General features: G+C 39.4%; 1 protein-coding gene across 9 annotated transcripts in view; it reads right to left on the minus strand.

The window, feature by feature from the left end:
- The window catches only part of Large1 (LARGE xylosyl- and glucuronyltransferase 1), a 439,219-nt gene that overhangs the window by 284,979 nt on the left and 136,373 nt on the right, over positions 1–17,867 (minus strand). For 4 of the 9 annotated variants that reach the window (XM_048438254.3, XM_087900594.1, XM_048438256.3 and 1 more), the window contains one exon: positions 8,701–8,888. In XM_048438254.3, coding sequence (XP_048294211.3) covers positions 8,701–8,806 — 106 coding nt within the window. In that variant the 5' untranslated portion in view covers positions 8,807–8,888. Of the gene's footprint in view, positions 1–8,700; positions 8,889–11,520; positions 11,597–12,156; positions 12,277–17,867 lie in introns of all 9 variants that reach the window. The other 5 variants (XM_087900593.1, XM_087900592.1, XM_087900590.1 and 2 more) reach the window with 2 other exon arrangements.

The following is a 17,867-nucleotide window of genomic DNA, read 5'->3' on the forward strand; positions in this document are numbered from 1 at the left end:
TTGGGGAATCAACTATCCATTGGAATTCTCCTGTGTTTGTTGTAAAAAGAAATCTAGTAAATGAAGAAAGGTGACAGATCTAAGAGCTGTCAAAAAGGTTATTCAACCTATGGGCCCTCTACAGTCTGGAATTTCTCTGCCTTCTCTGTTACCAAAAAGATGGCCTCCTATAGTTATTGATTTGAAAGATTGTTTCTTCACTATACCTTTACAAGAAAGTATAGAGAAAAATTTGCCGTCACAGTGCCTACTTATAATAATTCTCAGCCTATTAGTAGATACCAGTGGCCTGTCCTCCTACGGGAAATGCTCAATAGCCCCACCCTGTGTCAATACTTTGTAAGTAACCCAAATTCTTGGAAATAATACATAAACAATTTCCTACATCTATAATTTATCATTACATGGATGATATTTTGCTATCTGATTCAAACATAGATACTTCAAGAATTATATTTGAGGAAATAAAGATAGTTTTACTTAAATGGAGATTGCAGATTGCTCCAGAAAAAATACAGAGAGGAGATTCCTAGGTTATAAAATAGGTTTTTAAAAAATTAGGACACAAAAGGCACATATTAGGAGAGACCAATTATAGACTCTTAAAGACTTTCAAAGATTGTTAGGAGACATTTCCAGCATATGATTGGCTGTTGGGATAACACCTGATCTAATAATTCATTTAAACAAAACCTTAGATGGTGATAAAGACTTGAATAGTCCCAGAGAATTAACAGCTGAAGTGGAAAAGAAACTGACAATGGTAGAGGAAAAATTACAGGAGGCAGATGTGGATTGGGTGAATGCAAATCTTAGTTGTATTCTAGTCATATTGCCTTAAAGAATTTCTCATATGGGAATTTTAATGCAGAGGGAATATCTTTTTTTAACACATAAACCAAATAAAAAATTAAAAACTTATGAGGACAAAGTCTCTTAATTAATTATAAAAGGTAAATTGAGACTTCGTCAACTAGCAGGCATAAACATAGCAGAGATTATAGTGCCTTTCACTACTGATGAAATTAAAAAGTTATGGGAAGACAATAAACCATGTGAAAGGGCTTGTGCTAATTTTTGGGGAGAAATTAATAGCAATTTCCCCAAAAGTGATAGACTTAATCATATAAAGAGAACTTCTTGGATTCTTCCTCAAATTGTATGTGATGCTCCAATAAATGAAGGTCATACATTTTATACTGATGGTAATAAATCAGGGAAGGCTGATTACAAGTCAGATGAATTGAGTAAGGTGGAACAAAGCCCTTATAATTCTGTCCAGAAGGCAGAATTATATGCCATTCTTGTGGCGCTAAGGGATTTTAAAGAACCTCTTAATATATTCACTGATTCACAATATGCAGAAAGAGTTATCTTGCATATTAAAACCGCTGAATTTATATCAGATGATACAAAATTGACTTCATTGTTTATCCAGGTACAAGACATAATCAGGAATAGGTTTTGTCCTATGTATATAACACGCATCTGATCCCATACAGGTCTGCTAGGTCCTCTACCACAAGGTAATGAAGAAATTGATCAATTATTGATTGGAAGCATGTTGCAGGCCTCAGAATTTCATAAAAAACATCATGTCAATAACAAAGGTTTAAAGAAAGAGGTTTTTTTTATTACATGGCAACAAGCTAAGGAGATTATAAAGAGATGCCCTACTTGCTCTTTATATAACCAAACACGGCTACCTGCCTGAACTAACGCAAAGGGTACTGAAAGGAATGAAATCTGGCAGATGGATGTGTTCCACTTTGCAGAATTTGGGAAATTAAAATATGTACATCACACCATTGACCACTTATTCAGGCTTTCAGTGGGCAACTGCTTTAAGCACAGAAAAAGCTGATTCAATAATTACACATTTATTAGAAGTTATAGCCATGACAAATAAAGACAGATAATGGTTCAGCTTATGTCTCTAGGAAAATGAAATGGCTTTTGGCTTATTAATATCAAGCATGTTACAGGTATACCACACAATCCTACAGGTCAAGCAGTTATACAAAGATCAAATCATACTATATAGGATATGCTAAACAAACAGAAAGGGGTAAAAAATGGCCCCAGAAATACATTACACAATGCTTTACTAACCATGAATTTTCTTAACACTAATGAGAAATGTACAATAGGTGCAGAAAGACATTGGATAATGGAAAAGTCTGCTGAATTAAATCAACTAGTTTATTTCAAGGATGCCTGGATCTCGCAATGGAAGCCAGGAGATGTGTTGTGTTGGGGAAGGGGTTTTGCTCTTGTTTCCACAGTAGAAGAAAAATTGTGGATACCATCAAAATTAATAAAGGTTTGGTTTGAAGAGGAGAAACCTCTTGGAAAGGAGAAATGACAGCTCATCCACAATGATGATAATCATACAGGTGGTAAGAAAAACATGTGTGTGTGTGTGTGTGTATACATATACATAAATATATACAGCTGGTTTTGGAGTTGGACTCTGGCTCAGTCCCTCTCTAATTCCAAGCCTGTTGTTAGGAGAAAAACCCAGAGTTTCTATTTCATATCAGGAGCCATGATATAGGACAGAAAGAAAAACAAATTTAGAAGACATCTTTGCTTTTCTTCATATCTATTTTTGTCATTATCATGCCTTTCATTGAATATATATGTCTGTATATGTCTATATAAATAATGTTTAAGTTTTCCACAATGAACAATGAATTTTCCTGCAGTAATCTTTGAATTTTCCAGGAAGAAAATGGGGCCACATAACAACAACTCCACCTGATAGCACTACCACAAGACCCGTTTTGGGTACCAGCTGCACAAGACGGATCCAAGTTGGTTAGCTGAAATGGTGCAATGGGTCACTGTCCTCATTTATTGCACAGTTGTTCACTGTCTTGGTTTTTAAGTTATAAAGGTATTAAGAATTATAGATCGATAGTCATCTATGTCATAATTATAGTTAGACTAATCAGGTTCTTTAGATACATAGAGATTATATTCTGTAGAGATAGAGACTCTTCAACCTCTTTAAAGATCTGTAGAAAATGACATTTAAATAACTCAGAGTTCTGTTGAAGTGAGACACAATTGCTCCTGACAACACCTGTCTGTTCCCGAGAGAATGTTGAGCACCAAAGACACTCTACTGGGAGCTTGTTTTCTTCTTGGCAAAACCGGCCTTTGGACAAGGAACTGCCCATACCTCAACCACTGACAAAATACATAGTATCCGGACATGGATAAGCAGGACTGTCAAATCTTGCCAAGATAGGGTAAGATGGTTTTGAAAATTTTCTTGCCTTTGAAAATAATCTGTCAGTTATTCTAGGCCTTAGCCAAAGTTGGTTGCTTCAACATTGTAAATGTGACTTTGGGTGATTGCCCAGGTAGCCAGTTGTCTCTGATTTGTTGCATGTTTTGGAAATTGTTTGATTGCACTTCCTACTCACTCAAGTAACATTATTTCTCTTCTTGGATATTCGATGGGGTTGAAGACTAAATAAATGTAGTTACTTTCCTCTCATGGTGTGGCCAAGCTATTTATTATACAAGACTTAAGCTAGTTAGAATAGGATATTTGTTCTTATTGTAAATAATTCTGAAATAGGTTTAGAACTCTCTTATTTAAACAAAATGGAGAGGTGCTGCGGGAAGGTTTACAGCTAGAAACTACCTGCCAACTAGGGTGTGGCCTCATAGATTATTTACCTGGTTGCAGAAGTATGTTCAGCCCTTCCCTCCTTCCCCTGGGCACCGTTTTGCTGGTTCAGTTTGTTTTGGCTCTCATCTTCATCTATCGTTCAAGCAGAGATTCCTGATTTTTTTAAGTTTTACCCCTTAATAAATGCCTATCTATTTCTTAATTCTGAACTAGTTTGGGATTTCTTTTTTAAGTGCCCTATCTCTCAACCATCAAAACTACAACTGCAAATAAAATCAACCAGGCCAACAAGAAAACATGGGTCTGGGTGGAAGTAACAGAATGATCTCAATTCAAATGCAAGTTACCTATGCACAAGTGCTCAAGTCGAAGAGTCAGTATCACCACCACAATGAAATAGAGGCTGTAGAGTTGTGGCCTGGGTCTCAGCATCATAGATGCTCACAGCACCAATAACTAGGAGCTCCTATCCCTCTCATCAGGCAAAGAACTCTGCACAAAATGCATACTAATTAGGGAGGAAGGTTGGGAGTTCAGTGGCATCACTAACTACATGGCAAGTTCTTGATTGGCCTCAGGTTCATGAGGCCTTGCCTCAAACAAACAAACTAACATACAAAAACCGTTCAGTAAATGTCTGGAAGGAAGAGCCCTTCTCATTAAAAAACAATTATTAAAGAGTCAAAGAGTTAACATTGGGTTGGACACTGGTACAAAGGCAATGAGTCAAACAGGCCATTCCTACAAGAAACTCAGGCACACAGTTGCAGAGATATGAGAACAGCAAATGACACTTGCCATATGCAGGTCACAGCATCTCCACATAGGATCAGGGAGAAATGTCACCAATCATGGGCACAAAAGGTGTTGTCTTAGAATAAATCTATGGGCAAAGAACTACATATGAGGCAGAAAGAACAAAGTAAAATTTAAGAAACAAAGTAGTGCCAGGCAGTAATAGAGTACACCTTTAATTCCAGCACTCTGGAGGCAGAGGCAAATGGGTCTCTGATTTGGAGGCCAGCCTGGTCTACAAAAGCTAATTCCAGGATAGGCTCCAAAGCTACAAGGAAATCCAGTCTCAAAGACGGGGGGAAAAAGAAAAAAACAACAACAACAAAAACAAAAACAGAGTAGTTTTCCCAGGGAGGTCAATGAGGCAACAAAACCCAAGTGAACACAAAAATGGTATATTTCAGAGGAAGAGAAGGGAAAGCAGAAGCACCATAATCACAGTGAGGGCTCAGAAGTTCATCCAGGAGACAGTGGAGACAGTGGTGAGACACTGTCTGCCACACTCAAGGAATGGGGTGGGAGAGGGGGCACATGTATTCATTCATGCCTTCACTTAGCAGACATTTGAAGACCAACAATGAACATGAAGACCAATTCTTCTCCTGATACCATCACAGGTGCTGGAAGTCAGCAGTAAAGACACGTGATGACAAAAAGGAAAACAGAAAACACAAAAAACAAGGAGCTATGAGTAAGAAGGGGAAGCAGAGTCAGTAATGGATGGTCATGAGCACCGAGGCTGAGATCCAAGGATCTTAGTCAGCTGGACTGAAAAGGCAAAGAGAGGATGGCAGGACCAAAAGTGTCTCTGAGGAAGCAGAACCCACAGATGACACCACAGACCAGGTTCTAAGAGAGCCCAGGGTGGCCATACAGAGATGGGAAGATACCAGGAGACAGTCCAGGAAGATAAGGGTAGAGCGGTGCCCTGGTATCGCTCTGAGTACTCTTGGGGAGGAAAAAAGAAACACAAAGCGTAACAGGAAACAAGGAGCCAAGGTCAGGATGTGACATCTTCTGAGGGAATTAGTGGGAAGGGAAGAGTGACTAGGCCAAAGAAAAAGACAAAACAGGCATGGGTTGGAGATGCTCGCTCACAGGGTAGAGGATTAAATGACAATTAGCAGTGTGAAATAATAAGTTGAATTAAGAACTCAAGGTTTAAATAATCAAAGAAAATGCACCAAGGTACCATCTTCCTCCTGAGCTCCCTTGACCCTCTTCAAAGGGCTCTAGCAATGAAGAACACCATGCCTGGTGACCTAACGTTTAGAACTGGCATTCTTACAGTTATGAGTCAGATCTTGATTCCATAAAGTTTATGTACTGAGCCTGTTTCCATCCTTAGAAGCATGATTGTAATAGCAGCTCCCTTTCCATTTATACCTCTTTCTAATTAGGGAAGACTCTAGTTGCTTCCAATTCAGTATGTCAGATTTCCAATATAATTTGCTTGTTTTATGTTGTATGTGTAATTTTAGTATGCCAACCACTGGGCTTCATTTTAAAAATTTTATTTCATGTTAAAGACACTAAAGCTAAGAGAAGGGAAATACCATGCTCCAAGAAGTCAGCTATGCCTGCCTAAGCTGACTTCACAATCTGGAATGCCTGATTCTGCTCACTGCTCTACCTGTCTCATAGTGTCACTACAGGTAATCAACCAACTAATCAGACTACTAAACCTTAGCATCCAGAGTATCAGCAGTTCGGGAGATTCTGGGTTTGCTCTCAGCAGACTCAGTGAAATTAATCAGAGTTGGAAAATGAGAAAGTCCACTGAAAACATGAATCATACTTCCACAAATTCAAGCAGCAATGCTCTGTTAGTTATGGCACCACCTACAACTAAGCCAAAACCTTAAAGCTGTCAATCAGTGGGGTGTAGGGAGCACTGTGATGATTAACAATTGAGAGAGGATCATATCTGCAGCAACATACAGTGTACATCAAAAAGAGATGACTTTTGAGTCCTGATGGCAACAAAGCCTCCTCTGCAGTCTACAGATCTCGGAGTCAGGTCATGCAGGTCATCCTAGATGATTACCACTATATCTCAGAACAATAAACTTCTGCTACCACATCTCTCCCAGGGGTATTTCATACTCTCTCTGGACAGCTCATTACAGCCAGGCATAGAGCAATCTTCATTATGAGGGACTCAAGATCTAACTTCTGGCCACACCCCTGGCTTTGGGCCATTGAAACTTTTCTTATTTCATGTCCCAGTGACAGCCTTGACTGTTTGCTGAAGCTGATCTTGTGCATGCTGAGCTTCTTGTGTCTCCAGGGTAAACATCCCAATTCCTTCTACTACTTCTTATGTAACCAACTTAAGCTTACAATGATGTTCACCTATGTCTTGCTAAGCATGCTGACTCATCTCTAGATCATTCTTGTAGTATACAGCCTATAAATAAATGCTACAGGCCAAGTGAGGAAGTGAGGATCCACAGTCTTTGTCATTCTGCCTACACATTTTTGCTACTTTGCTCATGTCACCTTGTACTCCACAATGCAGTTTGTGACTAAGAGACTTGAGTTTATTCTTACATACTATGCTGATAGGTATAGCACTCACATTCCAATCTGGGTATGTTGTCCTAAATATTGCCTTTATTCTCACATTTCTCATAATTTTCTCAACAGTGGTAAGATCATTACATTGATGACTCCAGGCATTCCTTTAACTATGTGGTTGAACCAGGTATTTTGATGCTTCATACCAAATCATAAACACAGCTACAAGCTCCCAACAAACTAGATCTCCTCATTGTTATTAGGGAATGTTTTTCTTACCAGCTTGCACCCATTAAAAATATAAGTATTACAGGGATCAAGGGTAACAACTATAAAGTGCCAAATTACTCCCTAGCCTCTGACTACAGTGACTGTGTCTTATGTTACGATTTCCAGACAAGTAACCACACATAATCCATTCAGAGGCAATGCTCTAGAATTAGGAAGAGAGGAATAAGATGCAAGCTGCAAATACCTTCCATGTACGAAACACTATCTAGAGAGACACCAGTGCAGAAAAGCCAACCAAGGAAATGGAGGAAGATCTAAGAACACAAACATCATCTGAGCAATCTGACTCAACCCTTCCTTCAGCCTAGACTGGCTTTAACTCTCTTGTATTAACCATTTGTATTACTTACCTTTCTTGTTGCTGTGGCAACTTGACAAAAACAACCTAAGGAATGAAGAGCTTAACTTGGGTCAGTTTACTAGATTCATTACAGCAGGAAAGTCATGGTGGCAGGAGTTTAAGGCAGCTTGCTTTCTCCTTTTCATTCATTCCAGGATCCCAGGTCTTAGAATGGTGCCACCCACATTAAGGGTGAGTCTCCCAAACAAAATTAAACCTGTGTAGGAACTCCCTTACAGACCAGAGGATTGTGGAGAAGCTTCTCCCTTAGGTGATTCTTGAACTCATCAAGTTCGTAAGAATTCAACCATTTCATTAATAAATACCCCCCAAATCTGTTTAGATTAATTTGTACCACTGAACAAGAATCACAATTCTATAGCAGTGTTTCCCCAGTGTTAGACCTCGCAAGCCACAGTACCAACTTGGTAAGCAAGGGATACAAGAACACAACTGAATGGCAGTTAAAGCCTAGCCTCATGAGTAGAAAAGGTACTGAGAAAAAATGACTATTGAGTGGACAGCATTACATAGAACACACATATCACCCCACTACCACCCACCACCCACACAGCACTGCACAGGGAACGTCATGGGGGAGGGATTGCATAGAATATAACAACTAATGAATAAAGAGAATGGCCATGACACTCATGAATTCATAACAGCTATAACTGCTTATAGAGAGTCCACACAAGACTGACTCAGTAAATTCATTCATAGATGAGGGAGGGGTTCATGGGGAATTACAGACTGCCATTAATGGCAGATGAAAGCTACTAAAGAAGTAAAAAATTCATTGTTGGCACTGATGCTCCCTGTGTTTACACAGGGACCATGTGATCAAACAGGCTTTGGACATCTGTCTTCCCACTTCCTGCCACTGCAGAAACTTATATTTTAGTTTTAGTCTAGTTTTTTCTTTAACTCCTTGCCTTACTGATTTGCTCCAACTACCTGTGGGATTCCAGATGTCATTTCTCAAGACAGGCAATATTAACCTAATATTTTACCCAAGGAACACTAGGGCTTCCAGGACCTTTCTAGGCCTCTAACTGACTGTCTCTCCCCTGCACCACCTTCCCTTTCACTTGGCTTTTGTTCTTACCTTCAAAGCTCCCAGCAAATAAGTAAATCCAGGTGATGGCTGGGATGCAGAGCAGAGTCAAAGAGGCAGCCAAAAATTTCCGTCTCCCTCTGAAAATTCCCAGCATCCTCTCAGAAGTGGCAATTTCTAATTTCAGCACCTTGTCTCAGTCCAAAGCATGAAGTCCTCAGTATCCCTCATAATACTTTCTGGAAGGAAAAATAGAAGAGGAAGAACTGAATCCCATCATGATGAGCAGACCAGGCAAAAATGAAAGAAAAAAAATATCCCATAAATCCTAAAAATAGATTCCCAGGGCCATGGCTTCCTGCTCACCTTTCTATCTCAAGAGATGATAAATGATGCTATAGTCTTGCCTGTCAAAACAGAGACACTTAAATAAATGATGAGGTCTCTGCCTCCCTCCCCCCTTCTCTCTCTCTCACATGCATTAAGATAGTATATATTATAAACAAAATACTAAACAGATATGCTATCAAAACTAGGACATAAGCTGATATCAAAGAATAAAGTGTCCTGAGTGACCAACTAAAGAACATGATCCCCAAGAAATTTATATGGACCATTGATTAAAGAAAGAAAAAAGTGTTAGTTTAGCCATGTATGGTCAACATGGCACACAGCTCTTGTGTTCCTAATAGAAAACATCCTGATAGGCAGCTGAAGCAGAATGAAGAACACACTTAAAGAACAAGAGCTTGGTTAGGTCACAACATAGCCTATTGAAACAGGACTGTGGTCAGAGTTGAGCAGCTAAAAATATCTCAATTGTGAATTGTCGGCATAGCCCCCTACTCTGGTAGATCCAGAAAAAATAGAAACCATGAGAATGAACAAGAGTTAACCAGCTTGGACAATTACAATAAATAATCTTTAAACCAAAACAAAATGGCAGTAATGAGTTCAAAGAAGAGAAATAAGGTTGTTGGGCAGTGTTGGTGCAGGCCTTTAATCCCAACCTTTAATAACGAGGCAGAGGCAGGTGGATCTCTGTGAGTTCGAGGCCAGCCTGGTCTACAAGAGCTAGTTCCAGGACAGGCATCAAAGCTACAAAGAAACCCGGTCTCGAAAAAAACAAAAAATAAAACAGAGATAGCGTAGAGAGCTCATGATACTCATCTCAACATTTACACACACACACACACACACAGAGAGAGAGAGAGAGAGAGAGAGAGAGAGACTCTCTTCCTGCTGACTGCTGATCCAGATGTAGAACTCTCAGCTACCACTCTAGCAACTTGACTGCCTGTGTGCAGTCACGCTTCTCACAATGATAATGACTAAACCTGTAAACTGTAAACCAGCTCTAATTAAATACTTTGGAAGAGTTGCTGTGCTCATGGCACCCCTTCACAGCAATAAGACACTGACTAAGACAGACATTGGTACCAGGGTTGGGAGTATTGCTGTGATAGGCCTGACCATGGTTTTTTTTTTTTTTTTTTAGAGGAATGTGGACATTGGAACTGGACTAGGAAAACTTTTAAGCTGGCCTTAATGGGTCATACTAATGGAAGATAGTGCTGCTGAGGGTGATTTGAACTGTGGGAGTTCAAGGGGTTTCTGAGAAGGAGAGTATTAGTATTAGTTCGTGGCCTAGAGACCATTCCTGTAACATTCTGGCAAAGAATGTGACTGCTTTATATTCTTGTCCAACAAAACTGTGCCTGAGGTTAAATTGAAAGTTTGGGATTAATAGCTCTGGCAGAGAAGATTTCAAAACCACCTGGTATTGGCTGTTTTGTGGCTATTAGTGGCCAGGTTTATGCTAATCTATAATGAAAATAAGCAAGTGGAGAAAGGAAAAATAGAAAATGCACAGTTTGATAAAGAAACACTAGAAAAGAAGTGTGTTTTTTTTTTTAAAAAAAAAGCCTGATGCTAAATGGAATAAAGGGAGTGGTGACCTCAGGGTAAGATCCAACTTAGCTAAACTTCCAACTTGTGAAAGGGAATTAAAATTTATGGCTATGAGTGGTGGCACACGGCAAACAGATCTCTGAATTAGATGCCGGTCTTGTCTACAAAGAGTTCCTGGAGCTTAGACAATTAAGGAAACCATTAAAATCAGAAAATGGTGAAAATATATTTGAACAAGGGGGCCATGTTCCAGCCCAAGCAAGCAGCAGAGTTAGGCAGCTTCAGTTACATGGTTCAGGATTTGGAGTCAAGATTACAAGAAAGGGGTTATGGAATCTCCCTCTGCAACTAAGGAGAGCCATTTAGGCCAGGCATATGTCAGGGTTGTCCCTTCATTGAGGCCTAGAGAAGCCACTGACTGAAAGTGAAGCCTAAATTGCCTTGGAGAGCTCTGCAATGCTTTGTCCTGTCCCTTTGGAAGATAAGCCCAGCCCATTCCCTCGCCCTCCCCCAAGGCAAGTTGATCTTCTGCTTCCAGCCTGAGTCCTCTTCCTTTTCCATCTCTCTCTCAAAGAGGTAGCTGCTGCTATAGCTCATCTCTCCCCTCTCCGCCCATCTTCCCCCTTCTCTCTCTCTCTCTCTCTCTCTCTCTCTCTGTCTCTCTCTCTCTCTGTCTCTCTCTCTCTCCCTCTCCTCTTCTCCATTCTCCCTTTCCCCTCTATAACCCAGTAAATAAATGCCCACTTTCTCTGCATGGCATGCCTATCTGCCTCGTCTCTTACCCACCATGGGGCTCCCTGCCTGGGATCCGGCTGCCCCCATGGCCCACCATGGTATCATGGCCTGCTGCTGCCACTAGGGGATTGTAGCATTTCTGCTGCAGCTCCCTCAGGGACCTGCAGCATTTTATTTTTACCATTACAACCCCAAGATGGTGAAGATGCCAGAGTTGTTGGATACCTGCCAAGGAGAATTTCCATGTGTGGAGCCAGCCCAGGGGAGAGAAGTGTGTTGTAGTCAACAAGGTTGAAAGGAGCTGGAGATGAGAAAAGGATTTTGAATTTAGTCATAGACACAGTTTAGAATTTGCCACCTGGTTTTCAGTCTTGCTTTTGTCCAATATTTCCTCACTATGTTCCCTTTCCTCCTTTTTTGGAGTTGGAATGTATATCTTGTGCCACTGTACATTGAAAGTATGTGAACAGCTTTTTCATTTGGATTTTACAGGGCTTACAGTTAAGAGATTGTCATGAGTCTCATGAAACTTTAAACTCTGGAGTTTTAAACAGTGTTGAGGCTGTGATAGACTGATAGATGGGAACTTTTGAAGTTGGACTTAATGTTTTCTTGCATTATATGACTATAAGTTTATGGTGAGAGCAGTGAGTAGAATGTGGTGGTTTGACTGAAAATGGTCCCCACAGACTCATAGGAAATGGCACTATTAGGAGGTGTGGCCTTGTTGGTGTAGGTGAAGCATTGTTGGAGGAAGAAGGCCACTGGAAATGGGTTTTGAGGTCTCAAATGCTCAAAATAGGCCTACTAGCTCTCACTCTTCCTGCTGTCTGTGGTTCCAGGTATAGAACTCTCAGTTACCTCTACAGCACCATGTCTGTCTGTATGCTTCCAAGCTTCCCGCCATGACAATAATGGACTAAAGCAGCCCTGATGGAATGTTTTCCTTTATGAGAGCTGCTGTGGTCATGGTGTTTCTTCCTAGCAAAAAAAAAAAAAAAAAAAACCCTAAGGCACATGCATTAACACATTAATTGAAAAATTAGACCATAAAATATCATCTAGAGTTACCTGGCATAAATGTCAGCTACAGATGGAAAAGTTAATCCAGGTAAAAGAATCACCCACACTAGTCAGTTATAAAAGGGTTCAGATTCTCAAAGACCAGCTGTCCATGAAATGGACAGTCTCTGGGTGTCCCATGGTACATTCCCATGCAGCCTGTCTGTCACAGCCTTCATATTCTGTGATGGAGGTCTATTTAAACCTGTTTTACCACCAGCTGTGGAGTCTCTATAATCCAAGTTCAGATTTCCCCATCCCAATATGTCCTCCTGGCATTCCCTTCTTTATAATTCTGTAGGATATTTATAGAAACCTAAAATTGTCTATTAAAGAAAAAAACTGACTCAGAGTCTAACTGAGACAATTGGTAAGACTTCAGGCCTGTTTCCAGTGATCACCACCCAAAGGAGCCCATCAACTTGTATGTACGATCATTCCAGAAATTTTCTAAAGGGACTACTTGAAAAAGATAGAAGACCACAGGGCTGGAGGGTATTGTTGAAACAATACTGAAAAGCACAATACTTTTGAACAATGAATGTTGATTTGATAAAGGGCTCCCCTGAGGTTTGATCATGGTGAAACCTGGGAGACAGATGCTGAACATAAACTCTACTGGCCACGGGAATGAGAACCACTAAAACACAAGCATCTCTAAGGAGACGGAAAGTTGATGGGGAGGTTATGCTATCAGGCAAATATGGATTCAGATCTATACGATACATTCAACTTTATCCCTCTATAAACTAATACAATTATTGTAGATTTAGACATGAGTAAGTGTTAGGAAGACTTGGCACAAACTCAACTGACATTGACATTTAAAGTAACACCATTTTCCTCCTTTCTTCTCACCATCTAGCAAAGGTAATGTCAATATGCATGCTTTGTGCAATGGCAGGCCTTTAAGCTCTGCTAGTAGAAAATCCCTTAATGAATTTCACGTTTAAATGGTACATTAATGTACAAAAGAACATATTTTAAAAGAAAAAATTTCAATTTTTATTAGGAGATACTATAGGAAGTCAACACAAGTAAAACAGAAGACCCAGAAAATGGTCTGGAAAAATACTTCCCACAGTGTATACATTAACTAGAAAATCCACCCCCAACCGATTTCCCCTCTACTGCTGACTGGTGAAGAGAAATCTTCCATCTGTTCCCCTAGAACTGCAAGTCATCATTAAAAGTTCCAACCTCAACTCCCAACATCCAATTCATTGGCCAAGATGGTCAGTTACTCCTCTATAATCTACCCCATGGTAGATCAAAACTCTTACTCAATAAGATTTATATTTACATGAAGATTGAGAAGAAAATAATTATCATCGTATTTACATCACAAAACTGGTTTTAAATTTCAAGGATAACACAATCATGAGTATATTTCCAAAGGAATAAACTTGATACAGTAAGGCAAATATCTATCTAACCAAGCAGCATCTGAAGTACAAGAATATATTCTATAAGTATAATAAAACATATAATAAAAATATCCATAATAAATATGATGAAACATATATGTTTTATACACATGAAAAATGGTTTTCATAGTAAAAGTAATTGCTGGGCACAGGACATGATAATTTCACTATATATCACCATGAATTTTTCCAACTGTTATACAAGTAGCACTTATTCCTTTTATAATTTAAAAATATTTAAAAATCTATTATAATGTTACATTATATTGTTTGTCATTCAAAATACCTCAGCACCATTAGTATTTGCAGGCTCGATACAGGAAGTTGAATTTCGTTGTACCCTAATTGTAAACACAATTGACCATCACATAGGGAATCTATTCAAAAGTCCACATTCTCTACTACAGTCAGTTCTCATCACTACTAGAGGTCAGCTTTTCATAGGAAGCATGAAAGAAATGATGTATCATATGTTCAAGATGTGTGGATTGTATAGAATTACTTAATAGGAAGACATGGTAAACATTTCTGAAAGTAAAAAGAAAGAGTATCTAAGGAGAAAAATGGCCCCAAACCTTAAGACTATGGACCCCAACTGATATTCTAAGTGCCTGTTATGATTAGAGGATCAGTACCACTGTTCACTGTCCTAATGACTGGTCAAGTCTTGCCTGTCTCTTATACCATGCAATACAGCATCAGATGCTGTCCTGGAGTGTTTTTCATCATTTCTAGAATCTGATAATGACTTTTGAGTCCTTGGTGCCTCTATGAAAATATCCTAGTAAGTAAGGCTGACCTGGAGGCTATTTGCCTTCTACTTGTGAACACCAGTCTCTCTGGCCCTGGACACTCCACTGAGTCTCAAATTCATATATACAATGGATAGATACACCTGTGTCTAGGACCCAAACCTTCCTTTCCCATTACCTGCTGCTGCCTGGACCTTTCCCTCTTCACAAATGTCAGCACCATTTACTTAGGTGATTGAGCCAAATACTTGATCATTCTTAATTCTATGTTCATCTTTCTCACCTTGTCCAATCCCCACAATCCTTAAGTCCTGTCATTTCACTTTCAACACATGCTTCAAATACATCCCAATTTTACCACTTTTTCCTGCCACCACATGAGGTATGGTCACCACCACCTCATACTCAGTCCTACTGTATCAGTTACCTAATTCAAATTTCATCTAAAATTATTCATTGTTTCTCAACAACTCTTAAAATGAATCCCAAATGCTTGGTTGTGTCCATGATCATCTAGTTAGCCCCTAAAAACTTCTCTAACCTCCTCTGACATTTCTGTATTTGGTTCTCTTCTGTTCAGCATGTCTCCCTTTTCACCTCTGGACCTCACCTCATCAACTTCGCCACTCTGTTTTTAATGTCACAAATCTGAATCATCGTGACCTCTGCTCCACTGTCTTGCTCCCGTCCATGCTGAGATCAGAGAACTCTTTGCTAGTAATTCTATACCTAGGGAGCCCTCCCCAATTTGTCTATCACCATGCCCTGGTCATTTCCTTCATAGTTCTCATCAAATTCCAAAGTCACAAAATTCTCTAAAAAATTGTTTTTCTATCAACCATAATATCCAGTAAATCTTAATTTCCACTTGGGCATAAATTTTAACAGCTTCATCATTAGTATATACTTGTCCTAGTCAGAGTTTCAATTGCTATGATGAAACACCACAAACAAAAACAAGTTGAAGAGGATAGGGTCTATTCTGTTTACGCTGTCCATTATTGAAGACAGTAAGGAAAGAACTCAAACAGAATGGGAATCTGTAGGCAGAAGTAGATAGAAAAGCCATGAAAGACTGATGCTTACAGAACTATTATGGCTTGATCAGCCTATTTTTTTATGGAACCCAGCACCACCAGCCAAGATGTGGTCCAACCCATTGGGACCCTCCTGCATCAAATACTAAGAAAATGCCATAAAGGTTTACCTACAATCTAGGAGTGCATTTGCTCGATTGTAGTTTCTTCCTGAGATGACTTTATCTTCTGTCAAATTGACATAAAAATTATCAGTATAACACTCGTGGACTCAGGCAGCAATGTCTAATGCTTGCTGAAGACATAACAAAATGTGCTATTAGATACATATTCTGTACTTAGTCTAGGATTCTTTAAATGTGTATTTTTTAAACAGTGGTCTGGCAGCCAGGTTTATAATATAGGAAACAAAATCTGCCCACCGTTCCTGAAACAGGTCCTACAGCAATGATATATCCTGCAGACACCCTCGGGTGCAGGGCAGGTCAGCAGCAAAGTCTGTTTTGGTAATTTTCTCTCCTTCTCTGCCTGCAAGAAAGACTACTTCACACTAGGTCTTTAATCATATGCACATGTTCTGCACATTACAGCTATAGCATCTCCTGCTGCAGATAGTCTTCAAACTAAAAGCACATACAGTCTGCCTAGAATAAACACTGAAACCCAGCTGTTCCTTGTATTGTAAAGGTCATTCAGGGTCATTTCCCATCATCCCAATTTGTCCTGATCCCGCTGTGAAATCCAGTTTTCTGGCTGTAGAAAAGCATGGGGTTTTTTGTTTTGTTTGCTTCAGAACCACTGTGCTGTCACAGATCAACAGCAGTGGCCTACCCAGAGCTTCCAACTCTACTACTTTCCTTTCACCCACTTCCTTCAGCTCTATGACACAGACATATTTACTGTCAACAGAGAATTCCACTCATCCTGCCTCTTTCATATGAAAAGAAAGCTATAAAATGTGATCTGCATGTGGCAAGAGCCACATGTGTCATTCACAAAACACAGGAATCTGGAAACAAGGTTAAATTGTCAACGAGCACCTGTTGGTCAACCTAGAAAAGCCATTTCATATACTGTGCCTTGAGCACTTTGATGTGAGAATCCATGGCTATATCAAGTGCAGGTGAAAGGAGCCAGAGGAAGCCAATAAAATAAAAAATACACCAAAGGGAGATCCATGTAAGACACTATGAAATTAAGATTAAAATTAATTGACTACATTTTACAAAACACTTGTCCAATAAAATTCTAGGGCTAGGGAAGACACAAATGACTTCTTGAATTATATCTGTGAATCAGGAAGGGAGGAACTAACAATGCATGCTGTGTGCTGTGCAGTTGCCTCTAGGCCACTGCTTCTTTGTAGTGGAAGAATTACTAAAATGAAAAGAATGTTCTTTTACTAGAGAAGGGAAATGGAAAACACTCTAAACTCATCATTCAGTATGTTACTACTCCCTATAAACCACCTACATTCATTGTTTAAAAAGAGATGACCCTGTGAAAAAACTTAAACAGTAGTACTTACACCCAAATACTTCCCACAAGTGACTAAACCATGGCTTAAAATATCAAAGGGAAAATTCTAAAAATTAGTTTATAGTGTGATATATCTGTGTGAAGATGTATATGAATGACCCTAGTATCCTGAATACCGAAGCAGTATATGCTACCTGCCTGTTAGTCAACTACCAAATGTCTCTGTTAGTCACTTAACAATTGTCTCGGTTATGAGATCAACAAAGAGAAAATCTTAGCAATGAGGGCAGGAGATGAAAACTAGTTAGGCAGCTTACACAGGAAACCCCAAAGCAACAGGCTCAGGAATGTCCTTATCTGGAAAATGAACTTGTGACAAAAATAATGAAATTCTGTATCAGACATTAATCCCTTCTGATGAACAGCTTTGGAATTGTATTCCTAGATATTAATGGCAGAAATAGATTATGTCTATTTCCCAATGTCAATCCATCTCTATAGTGCAGAAGCCATGTATAGGCATTTCAACCATTCTCAATTCTGGTTCTTCACCACTTACGTGTGGTTGTCTTTTAACCCACAGTGAACTGTAATTTTTCTGATGTGTCTAATTGGATAAAGGTACACAAATACTGGGAGTTGTAGGAAGATGAAATGAAATTGTGATTACTGTCAACGGGTTACAGCCAGGTGTTTAATAGGCACCACATTGCCCTACTCTGTGCCAATTCTTTGTAAGCCAACTTTTGGAAATAATATGTAACCAATTTCCTAAGTCTATAATTTACCATTACATGGATGACATTCGCTATCTG

This window comes from Myodes glareolus, chromosome 22, assembly GCF_982192425.1.
Source record: "Myodes glareolus chromosome 22, mMyoGla1.1, whole genome shotgun sequence".
Lineage (NCBI taxonomy): Eukaryota > Metazoa > Chordata > Mammalia > Rodentia > Cricetidae > Myodes > Myodes glareolus.